At 52.9% G+C, this 18831-nt stretch overlaps 3 protein-coding genes across 7 annotated transcripts in view; 2 read left to right on the forward strand and 1 right to left on the reverse strand.

Annotated features, from left to right (window-relative positions):
• Positions 1-1713, forward strand: part of CDK10 (cyclin dependent kinase 10) — a 12051-nt gene extending 10338 nt beyond the window's left edge. The window contains exon 14 of the transcript XR_004753957.1: positions 1708-1713. The gene's annotated coding sequence lies outside the window, so the exon portion shown is untranslated. The remainder of the gene's footprint in view (positions 1-1707) is intronic.
• The window catches only part of ZNF276 (zinc finger protein 276), an 8097-nt gene extending 483 nt beyond the window's left edge, over positions 1-7614 (forward strand). Inside the window, exons 2-12 of the mRNA XM_035337077.1 lie at positions 3-138; positions 1288-1597; positions 1702-1754; positions 2110-2607; positions 3500-3578; positions 4705-4785; positions 5231-5341; positions 5418-5493; positions 5961-6078; positions 6338-6437; positions 6826-7614. Coding sequence (XP_035192968.1) covers positions 3-138; positions 1288-1597; positions 1702-1754; positions 2110-2607; positions 3500-3578; positions 4705-4785; positions 5231-5341; positions 5418-5493; positions 5961-6078; positions 6338-6437; positions 6826-7111 — 1848 coding nt within the window. The 3' untranslated portion in view covers positions 7112-7614. The remainder of the gene's footprint in view (positions 1-2; positions 139-1287; positions 1598-1701; positions 1755-2109; positions 2608-3499; positions 3579-4704; positions 4786-5230; positions 5342-5417; positions 5494-5960; positions 6079-6337; positions 6438-6825) is intronic.
• The window catches only part of FANCA (FA complementation group A), a 34091-nt gene continuing 22793 nt past the window's right edge, over positions 7534-18831 (reverse strand). For all 5 annotated transcript variants that reach the window (XM_035337216.1, XM_035337217.1, XM_035337218.1 and 2 more), the window contains 17 exons: positions 18587-18683; positions 18168-18344; positions 17035-17108; positions 16434-16562; positions 15900-15966; positions 15505-15671; positions 14820-14925; positions 14644-14703; positions 14180-14284; positions 13847-13959; positions 12897-13038; positions 10892-10954; positions 9714-9819; positions 9228-9303; positions 8726-8882; positions 8245-8337; positions 7534-7808 (listed from right to left, as the gene is read on the reverse strand). In XM_035337216.1, the coding sequence (XP_035193107.1) occupies positions 7701-7808; positions 8245-8337; positions 8726-8882; positions 9228-9303; positions 9714-9819; positions 10892-10954; positions 12897-13038; positions 13847-13959; positions 14180-14284; positions 14644-14703; positions 14820-14925; positions 15505-15671; positions 15900-15966; positions 16434-16562; positions 17035-17108; positions 18168-18344; positions 18587-18683 (1840 nt within the window). In that variant the 3' untranslated portion in view covers positions 7534-7700. The remainder of the gene's footprint in view (positions 7809-8244; positions 8338-8725; positions 8883-9227; positions 9304-9713; positions 9820-10891; positions 10955-12896; positions 13039-13846; positions 13960-14179; positions 14285-14643; positions 14704-14819; positions 14926-15504; positions 15672-15899; positions 15967-16433; positions 16563-17034; positions 17109-18167; positions 18345-18586; positions 18684-18831) is intronic.

Below are 18831 nucleotides of genomic sequence, written 5' to 3' on the forward strand. Positions count from 1 at the left end.
AGCCCCGGAGGCGGCCCGGGGCAACGGCGGCCCGGGGGCCCGCGGAGGGAGCGGCGAGGCCCGAACCGGCCGCGGGGTGGGCCCCGGTGGCGGCGGCGGCCTCCGCTTGGGCACGGCCCGGGGGGGCGGCGGAGGAAGGTGAGGCCCCGCGGGGGTGCCCCGGTGGGGAGGCGCCGGTGTCCCGGTGGGGGGGGGGGGGTTGGGTTTTCCGTCCCGTCCCGCCCCGTGCACGGCACGCGGGGCTCGGAGGTGCGAGGGCGGCGCTCGGGGCCTCGGGCGGTGAGGCCGAGCCTCGCTGCGGTCTCCTGGGTGCCAGGAGGCAGCGGGGACCGGGACGGAGCCGTCCCCGAGGCACCGGAGGGCTGGGGTGGCGAGGACGGGGCTGGGAGCGCGGCGGGGAAAGGCCGGGGTGGTTGCCACGAGGCTTTTCCCCCACGGGTGGGTGTGCGGAGGAGAGCAGGCGCCAGCCCTCGTGCCTGCGGCTGGCCTGGAAACGAGGGGGGGGGGTTTCAGCCCTCCGAAGCGCTCGTGAGCGCTCTGCTGGGACCTGCTGCCCGTACGCACCTCCGTCACCTCCCCGCGGGCTCCGTCACCTCCCCGCGGGCTCCCTGTGGTGCTGTGCCCCCCAGCCCCACACCTCCCATTGAGTGCAGGAGCCCCTTGGACCGAGGCTCTGCAGCTCGATGGATGCTGCTGGCGTGGCCCGGGGCAGCTCCTGGGGGCAGCGGGCAGGAGCTGCAGCCCCCAGATGCGGGGCAGGAGCACCGTCACTTGCCGTGTGCTGTCCCTTGGGAGGGGGCTGCAGCCCGGCCACGGCCCCCACGAGGCTGTGGAGAGGCAGAACCGTTGGGGTGGCAGAGAATTGGCAGGCCTGGAAGAAGGGGGAGAGCTGGGGCGGTTTGGGCTCACAGGGCTGTAGCCGCTATCTATAAATACTCCGGAGATAAACGCCGGGCGGGGAGACGGGCGACTGGACTTGGAGGATGGTGCTGGCGGAAGCGTGGGTGTGTGAGAGCCCTGCGAGCACCACGGCCGGGAGGAGCTGGGTCTGGAGCAGGCTCCCCAGGGCGCAGGGCAGGGTCGTCGCGGGGGTTTGGGGCACAGCACAGCGGTCTCATCCTGCCTGGCCTTCCTGTGCTGGCGCTGAAGCCAGGACCTCGAAGGCAGCCTGCTGACTGGGATCGAGGGATGGGGAACGTCTTCCTGCGTGCCGGTGCCCTCGGGCCACAGCTGGCGGCGCGCTCTTGGAGCAGGCACGAGCGGTTGTACCCGACCCTTCTCTCGCAGGAATTGGCAGAGCCCTGAGTACTGGATACTGTCGCCTCTGCCATGGGAAGTTCTCCTCCAGGAGCCTGCGCAACGCCTTCGGGAAGGTGCCCGTGATGGGGGAGAACTCGGAGAAGCAGCGCCGTGTGGATCAGGTCTTCTTCACGGACTTCCAGCGGCTGGTCGGGGTGGCGGTGCGCCAGGACCCCGCGCTCCCCCAGTTCGTCTGCAAGAAATGCCATGCGCAGTTCTACAAATGCCGCAGCGTCCTCAGGACGTTCATTCAGAGGGTGAACGCGTCTCCCACGGGCCACGTCAAGTCGAAAGGAAAGTACGTTGCGTTTCTTTGCCCCCGCTAGTTACGGGGAGTAGTAAACCGCCGCGTGTCGGTGCGGTCCTGCTGTAACGCTGCCGCTGCTGTTCTGGCTCTTGCAGGAGCAGCGCTGCCCCGGCCCAGCCCGGCGCGGAGGGAGGTGCCTCCTGTCTGGGTGAGTAGCTGCTCGCGGAGCTGCCTCCCTTCTCTTTCTGCAGTTCTGGCGCAGGGGGGTGGTTTTCTGGGGTGCTTGGGGCAGGGCGGTGCCTGCGTCCTTCGGCCGGCACGCCCCGGGTTGGGCGGCCTCGCTGCCCCGTCCTCCCTCCTCCACGAGCTCTCCCCTCAAATCCCCCCGAAGGATCCTCGCTGGCACCAGCCTCCCAGCGCCGCGCTAGGCAGGCGCTGGCTCACGTGGGGAGTGCGAAGAGCGGGTCTGGGGGCAGCGCCCGCCTGACCCAGCCGCTCTCAGTGGCTCGGGAGCGGGTCCGCAGCCACTGACCCCGCGCCTGCTGCTTCTCCCCTCCCCACAGTCGACCTGATCACCTCCAGCCCGCAGTGCCTGCACGGCCTGGTGACGTGGGCGCACGCGCACGCCGGGGGCTGCCAGTCGGTGCCGAGCCTGCAGAGCGTGCTGTCCTCCGAGTACTGCGGGATCATCCGCGCCGTCTGGGGCTGCGGGGACGGGCACGACTACGTCATGGACACGGATTCTGACTGTAGCACGGTGCTCGTTGACAATGCCTTGTCTGTCAAACGGGAGTGGAGCAAGGGCACGGCGCAGCGTCTGACTGACAACGGGGCAGGGGCAGACAATGCCCAGGCTGTTCCTGCTCCCAAACCCCAGCATGCTCCAGTAAGGACAGCTCCTTGCCAGCAGCCCGCAAACAAAGGGACCACATCAGTGCCACCGAACGTGGAGGATGAGCCGCCGCCGAACAGGGATTCATCTCACTCGCAACTGGACAGCACAGCCTCGCTACAGGAGAAGGCCCTGCCCCAGCCCGTGTCACCGCTGAGCAGCGCCACAGGTAAGGGATTTGCCTTCTGATCTTCTCCCAGGCTTCTGGGGAAGCTGCCCCAGGGAGCAGTGTCGGGGCTGAGCTGCCCTCCTGGGGGACTGCTGCTCCTCCGGGGGACTCGGATCCCACCGGGAAGCGCAGGTTGCCCAGAAAATTGCCTCTGGTCTCAGGCACCAAACCTTGCAGAGGGAAGGGGGAGCACAGGGCTTCGGTTGGCCGCGTTGTCCTGCAGCCAGAGCCGTCCCTTGTTCCCCTCCGATGGAGGGGCGAGACTTGGCCGTTCCTCAGCTGGCCCTGCCCTCGCCCAGGGACACGAGCGGCGCAGAGCAGTCTCTGGTTCTGACCGTTTGCCAGGTGTTGGTTTCTGATCAGTCCAAACCCTGTCCACGTGCCGGCCATTGGGTGCGTCCCCACCCCGCTGCGGCTGCAGGGCGATGCCGGGCAGCGGGAGCCCCCAGAAACACGTCGGTCTTGCTCTTGCTGCTGCGCTCCCCTCTCCCCTAAAACCTGGGGACTTAGGCTAATCCCGAGTTGCAGAAGTCGAGATGTGTTTATCTCTAACAGCCACGTGAGATGCCTGCTGCTGGGAAGGGAAAAGGCAGTTGTGACTCAGTGGGGAACGAGGCTGTCAGTTACAGAGCAGTTGTCCCTGGGGAAACCGAAAGATGCTGGTGGCAGCTGCAGGGTGAGGGCGCAGGCAGAATGCTGCTCCTGGAGCACGCGAGGCGTGGAGTTTGGCTTAAATAATCATTAACTTGTCGTGGAGCACTTTTTTTTTTTTTTTCTCCCTCCAGTATGAGCCACCATGAGCGAAGTCAGAGTGCCTTCCCGGCAGCTGTCTCTGCTGGCTTGTTCTCACTGCTTTTCCTAGTAACGCACCTTGTTCTCCTTCATTTCCTAGGACAGTTGAGTGGGAAGCAGGTTCTGTCTACAACGTCGGATGAGCGGGTAAAAGACGAGTTCAGTGACCTTTCTGAGGGGTGAGAGAAGAGTGGGTTTAAAATAGCCTTAATGTCTTCTTTGCGAGTATGAAATGAGAGGCCTCGGAGAGCTCTTTCTCCACGAGAGACCCGGTCCCCGGAGGCCCTGGGAGCTGGCACCCGAGGCGCAGAGCGGTTTCTCTGCGGTGGCAGCGCTCAGCTCCCTCCCTCGGCCGCCTCTGCCGCAGCAGGGTGTTTGCACATCAGCGTGGGCGTGTGTGTGTTCTGCTTGGTGGCTGCTTCCAGCAAACCTGGCTGTGCTCTGCGCCAGCCCCTGCGCCCTGAGAGCAGCCGCGCGGTTCTGCGCGGGGCAGCAGGCTGCTGGCGGCTCCGTCCCGCTCCCACGCTGCTCCCCTCCGCAGCTCGGGGCAGCGGGGTGCGGGTGCGCAGCCCTGAGCTCGTGGGCAGTAGTTGGGACCCCGAGAAACCATCCCACGCAGGAGCGTTTGCGCAGAAGTCTGAGTGGGAGTGGGACGCCGGCAGCCTGGCGGGTTTTGTGATCAAAGGGCTGGCCGACTTCTCCAGACGCAGGCGTTTGCAGTGAGGCTGGTACACGGCTGGTGACTGAGTGTAGGTGCTGAACGGCCCAGTGCGAGCTTAGTGCAGCGTGCCAGGTAAATCTGTCACACTGAAGGCACCCCAAGAACTTACTGCCTGCGTCCCGGCTGCGGGATGAGTCGCTTCTTGTACAGCGTAGGGTTTAAAAACCAAACAAAAACATCCCAACAAAAACACGGCTGCTGCATATGAGGAAACCTGCAGCTTAATGAACCCGTGCCAGACAATTGTATCCCATTCTTGCTCTATAGAATTACTTTTCCTAGTGTAGGGACTGGTTACAACGTCGGATCTTCTCGGTAACGGCCGTTTTTTGTTCTCCTGACAGTGGTTCAGTTAATCTTACAGAGATCTAACCCTGAAAGGAGCCGATTTTGCTATTTGCTGTGTTCACCAAGGCTTTATTTGCTTTGGGAGATTGCGGGGGTGGAGAACACGTGGAGCTTCGGTTCCTGCGCTGTTCTGTGGGGGAGATGAACGTGCTGGGAGCAGAGGACGCGTGGTGCTACTGGTGCTGGAGCGTCAGCCGCGCCCTGTGTTGGTAAAGGGCATCTTCTCTCTCTCTCAGAGACTTCTTGAGTGATGATGAGAATGAGAAGAGAAACGTGCAATCTTCAGATGACTCCTTCGAGCCTTACCCCGAGAAGAAGTAAGCGGCTTTCCCCCTCTGGAAGCGCGCAGTGTTGGCGGGGGGCTGTGGCTGAGCAGCGGGGCTGGTGCCTGTCTCTGCTCTGCTGGCCGTGGGGCAGGACTCAGCTGGGCAGACGAGCTTGGCTTCCCTGCCTGGCCTCAGTTCTCGCACATCGCTGCCTTCCTGCCCCCGAGGTAACCGTAACACCTGCAACACGCGTTCCCTGAGCTGCCCATCGGGTTAAAGCACGGCCGCGTTCCTCTTCCGCAGGCCCTGCAGTAAATACAGCAGCTCGGCTCGCATGTAGTTATTTGATGGCACGTGTGCTCCTGTTCAGCCTGAGCTTTGCCGGGTCAGGCATCAGGCTGAGCCTTCAGGCCAGGTGTAACACGCAGGGAAGGTTAGGTGGGAGGACTTAAATCAACATCAAGTGTTAAACAGATCTCCTTCTTCCTCCCTGGAGGGTTTCTAGCAAGAAGAGTGACAGCAAAGAAGCAAAGAAGGCAGAAGAGCCCAAAGTAAGGAAGAAGCCAGGACCCAAGCCAGGCTGGAAAAAAAAAATCAAGTGTGAAAGGTAAAAGAGCAGGGTGTGGCCGGGCGGCAGCGCTGGCTCTCGGCACGCCGGCTGACAGCAAGCCTCTGCTTCGCAGGGAGGAGCTGCCCACCATTTACAAGTGTCCTTACCAGGGCTGCACAGCTGTCTACAGAGGGGCAGACGGCATGAAGGTAGGTTCAGGGCTTGTTCCTATTTTGAACCTGCAGCTGTGAGCGTTGTAGAGCAGCGTTGGTACGAGGGGAAGGTCTGTGACTTCTCGTTCACCGTCTAGCTTTGGGTGGGGGTGAGTGCCTGGGCGAGTCACCGCAGGGAGCAGTCTGTCCAGTGTCCCTGGCCTTCTTCTGTGCTTCCAAAAGGCAAGGAGCTGCTCTGGCTCAGCGCGCTCCTCCTGTTCTGGAAGCCTGCCGCTGGCTCGGCAGCAGCCCTTGGAACGAGCTCCGCTGTGTCCCGTTAAGTCCCTGCTGCCGGGGATGGATTTGGATGCGAGTCTGTTTTTTCACAGCAAAGCAGTGACGGTGCGCACGGCTGCCAGGATGGGGGTCTCGTTTCTTGGGTGGTTGTTTTATTCCTCTGGAGAAAATGCAGCCTTAATCTCCGCTTTAAGACGAGCAGTTAGAATCCTGTCCTTCCTTTTCAGAAACACATCAAAGAGCATCACGAAGAAGTTCGGGAGAGGCCCTGTCCTCATCCCGGCTGCAACAAGGTGTTCATGATTGACCGGTACCTGCAGCGGCACGTGAAACTCATTCATACCGGTGGGTCTGCTCGGTTCTGAGCGCTCTGGGGATGGGTGTGAGCAGTGCCAACTGATTCACTGTACAAGGCTGACGGGCGCTGTAGCAAGGCTCTGTGGGGGCTGCAGAACTGTCATCCTGACACGTATGCCTGTAAGAAGCCGTCGTGTGGGGGATTTGAGGCAGGGGGAGGAATTCAGCTTCCCCCAGTAACTGTGTGTGTGTTTAATGCACTAAGAAAGCAGCAGTACCGGCCACTCTTTCCTCGTTTCCATTGCAGAGGTACGGAACTATATCTGTGACGAGTGCGGGCAGACCTTTAAGCAACGCAAACACCTCTCAGTCCATCAGATGCGGCATTCAGGAGCAAAGCCCCTCCAGTAAGTGCACATCATCATCTGTCCATAGCTAAAAAAAGGGACAGAAGGCATCAGGAAGTTCTGGTGTCCTTAGCGCAGCTTAATTCCCTGCCTGGAGCACTCGAAGTGTTCATCCACTTCTGCAGCGTGTGCCCCAGCTCCAGCGCACCCCTTGGAGCAGGTCTCCCCCCTTCTGGTCCTGTTCAGTAGGTGACTGCTCAGCTCTGGCCCTGGGGGTAAGGCTGTTGCCTGACTGGGGCAGTTCTAGGAGATGCCGTGGGCCAGCCCCTGAGGTTGTGGTGTTTGTTCTTCTCGTGCAGCCCCAGCTCCTGGTCAGCACCGCCCAGCGTGGGCTGGTCCCTGTGCCAGACAGCTTGGGCTGGTGCTAAGCCTGCGCCTTGCCTTGCAGGTGTGAAATCTGCGGGTTCCAGTGCCGGCAGCGCGCATCACTCAAGTACCACATGACCAAACACAAAGCGGAGACGGAGCTGGAGTTTGCCTGCGACCAGTGTGGGAAGCGCTTTGAGAAGGCCCATAACCTCAACGTCCACATGTCCATGGTGCACCCTCTGACCCAGACTCAGGACAAAACCAAGCCACTGGAGCCAGAGCCTATTCTCCTCCTAAATACTTCAGGGACTTCAGAGAGCCAGGCTGTAAAGCCAGAAGTGACTGCACAGCAGGAGCCCACCTGAGGGGGACAGGGCAGCTTTCCCCATCCAGCCCTGTAGAAACCATACAGCAGAGTGGAGATTTTTAATCTACATTTTAGTCTCCAAAGAACTCAGTGGAATTAGCTTCAGCTTGCTCAGAAAAAGCTTGTTATCATGCTGTGATTCTCCATGCTCACGTCTGATTCAGCAGTGTTGTACTAAGAGTCTGTCTAATCCAAGGGGAGTGGATGTTTGGCAGCACCCCTTTGTTGTCCCCCCTTCTCCCCACGCACACAGTTGTAGAAACAGAGTTGGTGCACAACTGTTACCGACCTGCACAAGCTGCTGCCTGTACAGTATTGCCCGCAGGTGGCTGGAAGGGTACCTAGGACAGTGGAGCCAACTTGAAGCATTTTGTTTTGGTTAAAAAAAAAAAAAAAAAAAGAAAAGATTCCCAAAGCAAGTCTAAATTGAAATTTGTAACCTACTTTTTATTGTAACAAGAGCTTCATGGTTATGCTTGTAATAAATTATTTACAAAGTAATTGGAAAAAAACAGCATTGCTGAGAAAGGAAGGTAGCACCGGGTCTGTCCCTTGTCCCCAGTCAGCACGGTGGCACTGCCTAGCCCTCAGAACAGGACCAGCTCCTCGTCCAGGTCCAGGGCTGCAGCTGGCCTCGAGTGATGCAGGAGGATGGCTCCCAGCTCGGGGTCAAGTTGGTCACACGCAGCTAGCAGCTGGGGAGAGGGCAGGTGGCTGCTGTTAGGCCTGCTCTTGCTTCCTCAGAGCAAGTTACAGCAACACCCCTGAGCTGTGCAGGCAGCTGCTGCTGACCGCTGCAGCAGGCAGGGGCTGCAGGCAGCCAGCGCCATGCGCCTGGGAATTGCACCACCCGCCCCGGAACCGGGCCTGGCACTTTCCGTACGACCCAGCATTAAGCAAGAGTGCACGAGGGTAATGTTTAACGGAGCTGAGATGGAGCCTGCAGCAGGGGAGCGGGATGGCAGCGGCCGTAGCAGTGGTCCAACAGCACGTGTCTTCTGCTCCAACGCGTGGTGCAGCAGCACGCTGCCTGCCCTGGGTTCAGCCGCAGTAGCAGCATGGGATGAGTGTGGCAAGAAAGGCTACACAAGCTGCTGCTGCTACTGGGAGGAAAGAAAATGCTCAACGCACCTGTCCTATGCTTCCAAAGCTTCTGGTAGGGCAGCATGGAATTGCAGCAAGCAGGAACCGACGGGCCTTCGAGATCACCTCCATGGGATCCCCCTGAGGAACAGCCGAGATGAGGCATAGCCGAGCCACCAGCGGCGTCACTCAGCGCTCAGCCCCTGCCTCCAGCAGGGAACAGGAACCACCGGGCTGTACCCATGGCCTAGGCACAAGCTGAGATCATTTGCTCGATGGCTCCGTCCATCCTAAGGCCCCGTGTAAGTAGGACAGCAGTGGGGCAGCTGAGGGTTCAGGCACCAGCAGCACCTGCAGCCTCTCAGCCCCAGGCTGGGAACAAGCTGCCTGCCTTCAAAGGCATCTCCATGCGAACCCACCGCTTTGTACAGGAGAGTGAGAACAAGAGGGATGCTGCAAGCAGCAGGGGGGAAGGAAAATGGGTAGGATTCAGAGTTAGGAGAGGAAAAAGAGACTGAGCTTCACTCACCTGCTCCGCAGGGTCTGCGCCTTGTCGCACCTGGTCGGTCTGGGGCAGGTCCTTCCCTTCCACAAAGAGCTGGAGCAGCTCGATGTAGAGATCGAGCGCCACGTAGAGGAAGAGCTGCTCTCTAGCAAGCAGCTCGTGGTCAAAGCCAGGGGTGAGGCTGTGGGAAATGACACACACACGTATCCAGTCAGCGCTGACTCTAAGACACGAGGTAAATTCAGGTAGTGCTCCTGCTGACATCTGTTTTACAAGTCCCATTTTGTGCAGGGCCACCCCCTGCCAGGAGCAATAACGCAGCCAGGGACACTTCTGTTTGAAGCACAAAGAAAACTTCTAGCAAAAGAGACAGGTTTCTAAAACAGTAGCCCTACTGTGATCCAGTGTTCTCTCCCGCACAGCTAACGCAGGAGCTCAGCTCACCAACGGTGCTGCTGTGCATGTCAGCCACCAACCACATCCCTGACAGGCAGATTCCTTCTGAAACCAGCAGGACATTCCTTACCTGTAGAACGCAAGAGGCAAGAGCTGGCTGTGGCAGTCCGAGGCCGCACTGCGCAGGACAAAGTATTTTTTGGAGCCTGTAACAAACAGAGGGAAGCACTAAGCATCTGCAGTGCTCCTCATGCTACCTCGTGTACTGCTACAGCAGCGCAGGGGCTGCACGGCTTCCTTCCAGCCCATACTAAACCCTGACACTTGGGTGCGGTGACCCTGAGAGAAGACAGCTAGAGGACAGCTGTTCCCTCTTAGGCTTTGTCTACCAGATGAAATGATACCGAGTTTCAGCTAGTTCTCATCATCAGCCGGGTCACCGTACTGTAGGGTAGGAGCAAGATGTTCTCAGCCTTTACTAAAGCATTTTTTTTCCCATGCAGCTCACAAAGGCCCAACAGTTCCTCCTTACAAAGCACATTCATTAATCAAAGAGAGCATTACTGTCCAGCACTAAACCGCAGCTTTCCATCCCTCGGAGGCAGGACCCGCTCACCTTTTTCTGCTGACTGGAAGAGAAGTGGCCAGGACGCACCCCTCTCTTCCAGGCATTGCAAGATCTCCAGGGACCATTCCAGAGAGGTCTGAAAATCCAGGCCCTCCTGGGTGGCAGAAAGGATAGATCACTTTAGGTTTTAGTTGCATCAAAGCAGAACAGAAGTCCCAGTAAGAGATCACACACATGGCATGCTGTTAAAGGACCTTTGGAATTTAGCCCACGCCTGGGGGCCTGGCTTCCTCCCTGGGCTGTCACACACTTGTGCAATGCAGGTGCTTCATCACAACAGGGGCAGGGGAAGCAGTATGGGTGTGCTGGTGACAAACTGGTTGCTCACTTCCTAGCTGTGCTCCGCAGAGGCCCTGCAAGCCCTGCACCTACCCCACCCTGTTGCCTGTGGCAGACTTTTCCCCTCTAACCTCTCTAGTGACAGCAAGCCTTGGGAGGGTTTTTTGCATTGCTCATTTTCCTTGGAACAACCTCCCCTATCTGTCTGCTCAAGATATGTCTTTCCTCAATGACTCTTCCTCCAGACTCCCCCAATGAAAGACGATGAGATCAAATGATTATTTTTAGCTTGAATCTGCTCCCTGATCCAATCTGCTAGCTGACTACACCAACAGTTGCACTTCAAAGCTGAGAAGACAGCAAAGGGACAGAAACGCATTCATAGGCAGGAGGGTGCTTAGGGCAGCGAGCTGCTGAAAGCAACTTCTTGTCTTTGCTCTTCCATTTCATAGCAGTAAATCATTTGGAAACCCGTGTTCCTCCTTGTTAGGGACTCTTCTGTTGTGAAATTCCGTGTGTGTTTCTGGCCTGAGGAACAGCGTCTTACAACAAATGTGCGATGTTACACAAACACCAAGGGACAGACAGGAGGTTCCGGCACTACCTGGAGGTGTAAAGTCTGAGCAGGAAACAGAATAGTAAGTCATTCAGAAACAAAAGCTCCTGTAGTGGCAGGGAAGATAACATCAGATAGAAAGAAATACACGTTCAATCTGATATGAACAGAAGGGCTTTCAGCAGGCTCTGTCTGGGACGCTGCAGCTCCCTTCCTTCTGGCAGAACAAGCTACCGGCCTTCTGAGTACTGGTACAAAGCATTTTTAGGCAGCAAACCGAGCCGATCGGATGTATTTAGTGTCGTGAGAATCCCCTGAGGGCTGAATTTACCTTTGGTGCTATTTTTGCTGAGATGAGATCCATGAGTGAGAAGAACAGCAGAGAAACAAGAAGCTGCAAGGGAAAGAGAGTACCTGTCAGTTGTATCCGCCGCCGTGACTCAGAACTCACACTTTCCAATCAGGAAATAACATTTCACCAGGTACGTTCCCAGGACAGACCTGGATGAACTACAAGCACTGCTGCTCCTTCCAGGTGAAGGAAGAGCATCTGAAGAAGAGAGACTGGGGCCTGGCTTGGTTCATTGCTTCTAAGGGTAAATTGCACACTAAATTCACAGTTTTTCAAAGCAAAGCTCGCTGCAGTCAGCAGTTCAGAAAACAAATGGCAAATTCTACCAGATACAGGGAAAGCTAAGTAAGCTGCCATAGATGTAAACCTGGAGAGCTGATCTCGGTCCATGCCTGCTACCAGCAGATGCATGTGCAGCCTCCCACCTCAGCAAGTGCATTACAATCCTGTCCTGCCACACAGTACTGCTTTCCCAGATCCCTACCACTCAAATCAAAGGATGCAGTTCTGTGACCCTGGGAATTTAAACACTTTTATTTGTGCTGCTCATCGAGCTGTAAAGCCCAACCTCCTTTCTTTTCCTGTCACACTCTGAGAAAGGAGAGGGCAGAGCCAGACAGCAAGCTACGTGCATGGCACAGGACTGTGTGCACACGCACAACGGTCAGGCCAAGGCAGAGCAAAGAGCAGCAAGAGACCTTACACTTCACGTGAAAATTTTCCAGAGGCACAGAGTGCTGCATGTGGATGAATCAAACAAGGAGTGGCACCTGCAGAACAACTGGGCTCCTTGGATTTAACCGCAGTGCCTCGTTCCCCAAGGTGGCTGATCACACGACACTGCCCCTTCTGACTTAGCAAGGTTTGCATTTAACACTGCCTGTCACCTGGAGGGATTTGTTTTGGCATCTGGCCTCACACTAGTCCTGTTTGTGAGGCCAAGTCCCCACCACAGACAGATCTGGGGAATTCCACCAAAACCAGGGCAGCAGCTGAGGGTCTGACCCAAAGGCTGAGCACCAGGCAGCCAGTGTGATCTGCTGGGACCCGTTACACTCAGCCCTCCCGCTGCTCTCATTCTTCTGGTGCCCTCCTCCTATCTTAAGGAAGATTTCTGAGGTGAAAGCTGTCGTTATTTCACCTGTGCTAAATGCACCTATCACCTCAGAGATCAGTTTCTGACTAACAGCTTTTGGCTCTAGACCAGTATAAACAACGGTGGAGTCAATCCCACGGCGAGAAGAGCTGCTACCGCAACTGCTGCCCTGAGGATTAAAACTTAGGAGTAAACAGTAAGGCACGGGTTCTGCACAAACAAGATTTACCTGTGACTTTCTCAATACAGTGACACTCCCCGTACGGAGCTCTGGTCCCTGCTATCCCCCCACGATCAACACACGCCTGGCAGAGCAGCAGCCCAACTTCCTTCTCAGAAGAAAGCTTCAGAGACTTCCTGTGCACAGACAGCCTGAGCCATGGTGAAACAGCAGACGTGTTCCTGGAGCATACGTGGGAATCTCCCAGGAGTCTGTCCCTCGGATTCCCAGAACACCTGCCCAGAGCCCTTAAGATGCCTGCACTCCTGTTTCACAACCACTTTCTGCATCTCCTCCGCCTTCCAACCAAGATGCCTGAACTAAAATTAATGAGGACAGCTAATTTGTCAGGAGAAGTGATTCCAGTGTGCCATGAACTGAGCTCTCAATCTCTGCTGCACTCTCTCCATCTTCGTTTATTTTTTAAAGCAGCAATTTAATAATCCTCCTCAACTTCACAGAGAAACCAATATTTGAGTTATATTTTAAATCTGAAAAAACTTTGCCTCAAGGATAAACGTTTAGTAACTGGTAATCTGCAGCTACATTCTATCAGCCAGCCACCAGCAAGACTTCACAACAAGGTTTACAATTTCTCAGTTCACGATATTCTACTTCTAGTTTTAAGTGTAGAGAACAGCAGACATTTAAAATGTGCCCAGTCTTGCCTGCTCTGTGTCAGTCCCCAGCCTCTTCAGTACGTTTCTCTCTCTTCCATGCGGTGACTGCTGTTGAACGGTGCAGTGGAGGAAGGCAGCAGAAATCCACGGAGGGCCAGAGAGAGGAAAAACCCCTCCTGAAGAAAGGAAGCTAAGAAACAAGACCAGCATGGCATAGTTTTAGATAAAGAATCACAGCTGTAAATGAGGAGATTTAAGGGCTTTGGCAAAGGGCATAAATTTGTGACTGGGACCAAAAAAAATGTCCTCCCCAAGTTTTTCCCCATTGTTGAATGCTACTGGGAGAGTTTGCAGAAAATAAGGGAAGTCTAGCAACAGACAGCAGCCTTCCCACATCTCTTTTATCACAGGCTGGGCAGGTAGCTGCATACTCTGCTACAGAATCATGTGGTTACTGCCTGCAATCATCTGCAAGGAGATTCTTACACTGAATTCCCAACTTGTAGTGGAAAGCTGCAGGACACTGAACAGACAGCAGATTTACCACATGGGAAATGACACAGAGGGTAGGATACAGCAGAGAAGCAGTCGGTAGTTTCAGGAGACCAGAGATTGACCAAATCCAGGGTGTGAAACCAAATCCAGGGTGTGAAGGGTGCGGCAGCTTCAGGGAATGACTCAACATGTGCTAAGGCTATTTCCAGTGTTTGTCTAACAAGGACTCTGCCTTCCCATCTCCTCTAAAAAGATTCTCTTCTCGTTATGGTGAAACACTCTGACCCACATTACACAGAAGGCCAGACTAAATGATTATAATGACCCGTTCTGAGTTTAAACTCTACAAAGGAATCTGTATATAGCTGTCCTGCAAGCCTCAGTCTGCACTAGCATTTCATGCTGCCTGCTTCTCAGAGAACAGGCTTCCTGGGTGCTGAGCCAGGCTACCTCACAGCAGGTTCTTCTCCCTGCAGCTCCACATTCAGGTTCCTCATACACACCCCATAGCTGAGCACTGGCATTCCCTCAGTCTTTCCAACTCTTCTGCAAGCGGAGCCCCGAAGAGTCTCTTCCACTGAGAGCAAAGTATTGGCTCCAACCGTGGCCACCAGAGCTAGGGAGAAAGCCAGAAACCAGCAGCATAAGTGGTGGCATACTTAGAAGCTGTTTGCAATAAGGTGTGCAAGCTGCCTCAGCCAGCTACTGAGAAAGGCTTTTTTTTCCCCCCCCTCAATAGAAAAGCCCAAGATGTACATACACACATAACTAACACGAGAAGTTTCACATCCTGGAAATGCAAACTGAGTTACATATGAAAAAATATGAACAGATACCACTGCAGAGAAAAGCACAATGGGACATTTGGTTTGACACGTTGTTAGAACATCATTGACCGCTTCTGCTGATTCTTCACAGTCCAAGCTGGCATTCAGCAGGCCCTGGAAGAGGACATAATACAAGATGACTACACACTTAGGTCTTTGCTGCTCTGAAGTACCTCCCAAACCCAAATGTAAACTAATCAAAAGTAACTGTAGGGGTCAGCATGGCCCAGCAAAAGAAACGTGTTCAACAGCTTCTCTTTCCCAAAACACACACACTTTGCTGCTGTTGATTCTTTTCACTTCCCTGGACTACTGCTCATCTTTTTGTAATTTACACCAACGATTCTCAAAACGGCTGTGAAGGGAGCACATCTCACTGCTAAGAAAAGTGTATACAGGCAGGTATCCTGGTAAAGGCAGGTCTGCTCTGGCTAGCAGGAACAACAGGGCACAACGAGGAAAGCAGGAGTTACCCTGAAGAAGTGGGCAGTGATGTCGTAGGGAAGCGCGTACCCTCTGGAACAGACGTTCTTCTGTGGCAAGATGAGGAGAGAAAAGGTTTAAATGCCTCTTGAGTCATAAAGCCGTGTTTAAAGATCTTTAGCTAGAGCATTTGCCAACAAGAAGTTGTTTGGCTAGCCACACATACCAGCTCAGAGTTTACAAAATTAAAAAAGTCTTCACAGTCCAACGTTGTTTTCTTTCCTTTCCGACAAGTCATGATCAGAGTGGATGCAGGGAGCCCTACCAGAATCCTTAGGTAGGAGAGAAAAACAAAATCAAAGTTGCCATCAAGAAGAGAATCTGGCTCCACACTCTCAGCACACAAGACTTTGATATTCAGGAGAGTTTGTGAGTATGTCATCATGACAGAGCTCCAGCATGTTGACAGGAACTGTACCAGGAATTTTTCCTGTTGTCCAGAAAGGAACCTGCATTTCAGTGAGATATACCAACAGCTTCCAAAGATATTAAAATGGATCAAAAATGGAAACTCACTCTTAAGTTACAGCAGCAAGTAGTTTAATGATGGCTAATGCAAGTGACGGCATTAACGGTGCAGCTGGCTGTAAACAGAGTCCAGGAAGATGTGTGGTCTTTGAAATCCAGTCTGCTGACAGGGGCAGCTCGCAGCCCACGATGGCACACACACCCATTTAAACTACGTGGGTGCTACGGATTAAACATCCCTTGCACAACTGCTACCAGGACTCTGTGTCATTTTCACTTGCAGTGGGATCTGAGGGGAGGCTACCCGACTGCACAAGCACACAGCATGATTCCTCTGAACAGATCTGGTCAAGGTATTCCCAGCCACTCACGTCAGCATTTACCTTCTGTGCAACAGCAGCTCCTGCTGCCTCCACAACTGCTCACCCAAAGCAGAGTTGTGCTTTCTGTCTTTCAATCTTTCCTGAAGAATCTTAAACAGGAAGTGGCTCTTGGCATCCAAACAGCCAGAAAGCAACCTTCGCCTACAGCCCAGCTCAAGTACCAGCTCCTAAATAAGGCAGGGCAGGAAAAAATAGTGTTTATCAGGGCTACATATTAGTTTGCACTCAAACTCCCTATGATTCTCCAAAGGGATTCAAAGACATCAATATCTATTTCCACACCGCTGCCCACACCTGAGTATCAGCCTTACTTACACTGACATTTTAGAAAAAAATCTTTGCCCGAACCAATTCAAGGACTGAACGCACAGATACGCATTAAAATCTGAAATCACCTGCAACTTGCAAACAATATCAGGATTCACTGACATCTTCAGCTGGCCATAGCTACCCAGGTCCAACCTGAAACAAAGAGACATACCAGGTAACTATCCCTTTTGGGTCAGAAAGGGAACATAATGCAAAGAAAAAAATAATCAAATGGCTTCACATGAGCATAAAGGTCAGACATCACATTCCTTAAATAAGCTGTAGATGTAACTCTCATTTTCCAGCTTCAGCCACTTCCTCAATGGCATTGATGCTTGTCTGGCCAAACAAATTTGAATACAAATTTGACGTAAAGCCAGACAAAGTAGGAACTATCTGTGACTTCAGCCCTAAACCTCTGTCTCCCAAAGCAAGATACAAAGGCCAGTGAATCATGCAGAGAAACCTCCCAGCTTTCACATGTAGCCAGACCTGTGAGAAGGGAATCACTCCCACTCAGGAGAACGTAGCCCCATGTAAGACAAGTTCACAGCTCCTAGCTTGCAAGGGCATTAGCGGAATTATTGCTTCTGCAGACATACAAGTCATGGAGAGAATACCTCTGCGAGAAATCCAGAATGGTGTTGATAATAATGCCACACGCCTTTTCCAGGTCTCCATCACAGCCACCAGAAGCAGAAGGTGCTGGAAGATACCACTGATAGATAGCCCAATAATGGAAATCCTGTCTTCAATATTGAAAAAGAAAATAGGGAACCATTAAATTGCTGTGACAGATTTCCTTTACCTTAATATAAAGTAAGTTCAAGCACCAAGTCACATGGAATGAGACACAAGCATGCAAGTGCCAGTGTAAGGAAAGCCATCCACCAGACACCACATGTCCAGATGTCAGCTCTTTTGCTTCTGGAAATGGGGAGGTTTTATGAAAAGTCACGTGGAAGGACTGCATGCGCAGGCCAGAGGTCATCTTGGTGAACTTCCTCAAGGTAAAGCACACAGCTCACTCCAGCATTGCTTGAACTTTGCAGTTCATTGCTTTAGCCTGTAGTGGACAACAGGCTTTTGTGTCCCACTGCAGCTTTCTTATTTACTTTTGCTGTTAACCTTCTGGCCTTCAAAGCTTTTTCCTAATGTGAGTGGGAAAGGCACTTGAAGTAGTCCCACTATAATCTGGGATTAAAACGTCTCTGCACTTACCTTTCTGAAGCAGAAAGAATATCCTTTTCAGGGTGCACTTCTAGTTCCCAGAGAAGCCACTCTCTGAAAGATAACTGAGAAAAAATAATAAAAAAATTAGATAAGAGAGCAGATCAGCAAGGCAAGTAACTTGTGCAGAACAGCTGTCTTCTTTCCAAAATAAAATACAACCCACCGTCACCCACATCCAGACACAACCCAGTGCAGACTGAGATATTAAACCGGAGGCATCAAGCCAAGGAAGTTACGGTACCATTTCCCTTACAAGAAATCTAAACCAAAAACCTACAGGAACCTAGAAATTTACTGAAAGCAAGGCTATTGAGCATCTCGTTCACAAACACACCCCTTTGGCATTCCAGAAAAGCCCATGTTCTTAAAGTGTAGATACTAGAATGAACACAGGTTATTTGAAACATACTCTAAAATGAACAAAGCAGCACAGGCAGGCTGGTAAGTATCAGAAAGGTTAGAGTGCAAAGGTATTTTAGTCTCGGACCTTAAACTAGCAAAGTGCATGGAATCATTCTAATAACATGACAAACTCCTCTGCACAAAGACACTCCGGTTTTTATATGAACTGGGTTAAAAAAGCAATCCTGTCAAATCAGATATAATGCAATGATGGTATAAAGAGAATATCTGATATGCTCACCTGCTTCATAGCAAGGCAGAGCCAAACAACGCAAAATACACAAGTGGGTCAGGAGAACACTGACATTTAGACAAAGCATCAAAAAAGCTAGAAAGTATTTCCAGTGACTTGAGTCATCATCACTTTGTAGACTGCACAATAGGAAGCTGAGGTGAGGGACAGGCCTTTTCTCTACAGTTCCTGGTCATTTTCTTGTTGATATACTGTATCACGCCAAGGTTTCAAGTTTTGCCATAAACAGGACAGAGAAGCTTCACCTCAGGTTATCTATTTCTGCCCTTTCATCATCACCATCAAAATCCACAGATAACACTGAGTACATGACGCAGCACGCATCACGTCTCCCCACTGCCATACCAACTTTTCAGGTATCAGATTTTTTTACACAAAGTTTGCATCAGCAAAAAGGAAATTGTAAAGGGCAGATCTGAAAAATGAGAATTGCAGCATGAACTTAAGGCATGGGAAATATTTTTACCTGGAATGCTTTTTCCTTCGAGAGCTCTTGAAACCGTGCTTGCTTCCATAAACAGAGGCTGGCTCTTCTGTAGTTTAGAGAGGGGCACGACAGGGAACTCCAGTTTAGGTCAGCTTTACCTTCCTCGCATGTGATTCCCCGAGCTTCCAAGCTCAGCCGTGGTACAATGTGCTGCAACTGAAATAAAGGCAACTGAAATAAATGCACTCTTCCACAAAAAACAACAACAAGAAACAACACTGCAACTTCTGTTTGTGTGAAACTGCCAAACAAACAAATACACAAAACGGTAAGGTGGCAGGGTGCTTTTTTACGTAGCTTTCTTTGTACAAGTTATAGTTCCACAAGAATCTGCAGTGGAAAGTTGAAATGAGACTGATTTTTCTCATGAGCAATAGCAAAACATTTATTCCTTTTACCTTTTTAACAAGGCTAGGAGGAACCAAGGCACATAAATCACCACAAGAAAAGGATGGAAACTTGCACATCAGATAAGATACTGCGGCCGTGCAAAACCTGATCAAGAAAAGAGAGAGAATTCAGTTATCTGGCTGGTTCAGTCATCTCCTTTCCCATTCACAAAAATTCAAAGTCAAAGCAAAGTCTAAGTTTTAAAACTAATTTTAACCACCATGTTCAAAACCCGTTCGCTTTTGGGGTCATT

This window comes from Oxyura jamaicensis, chromosome 11, assembly GCF_011077185.1.
Source record: "Oxyura jamaicensis isolate SHBP4307 breed ruddy duck chromosome 11, BPBGC_Ojam_1.0, whole genome shotgun sequence".
Lineage (NCBI taxonomy): Eukaryota > Metazoa > Chordata > Aves > Anseriformes > Anatidae > Oxyura > Oxyura jamaicensis.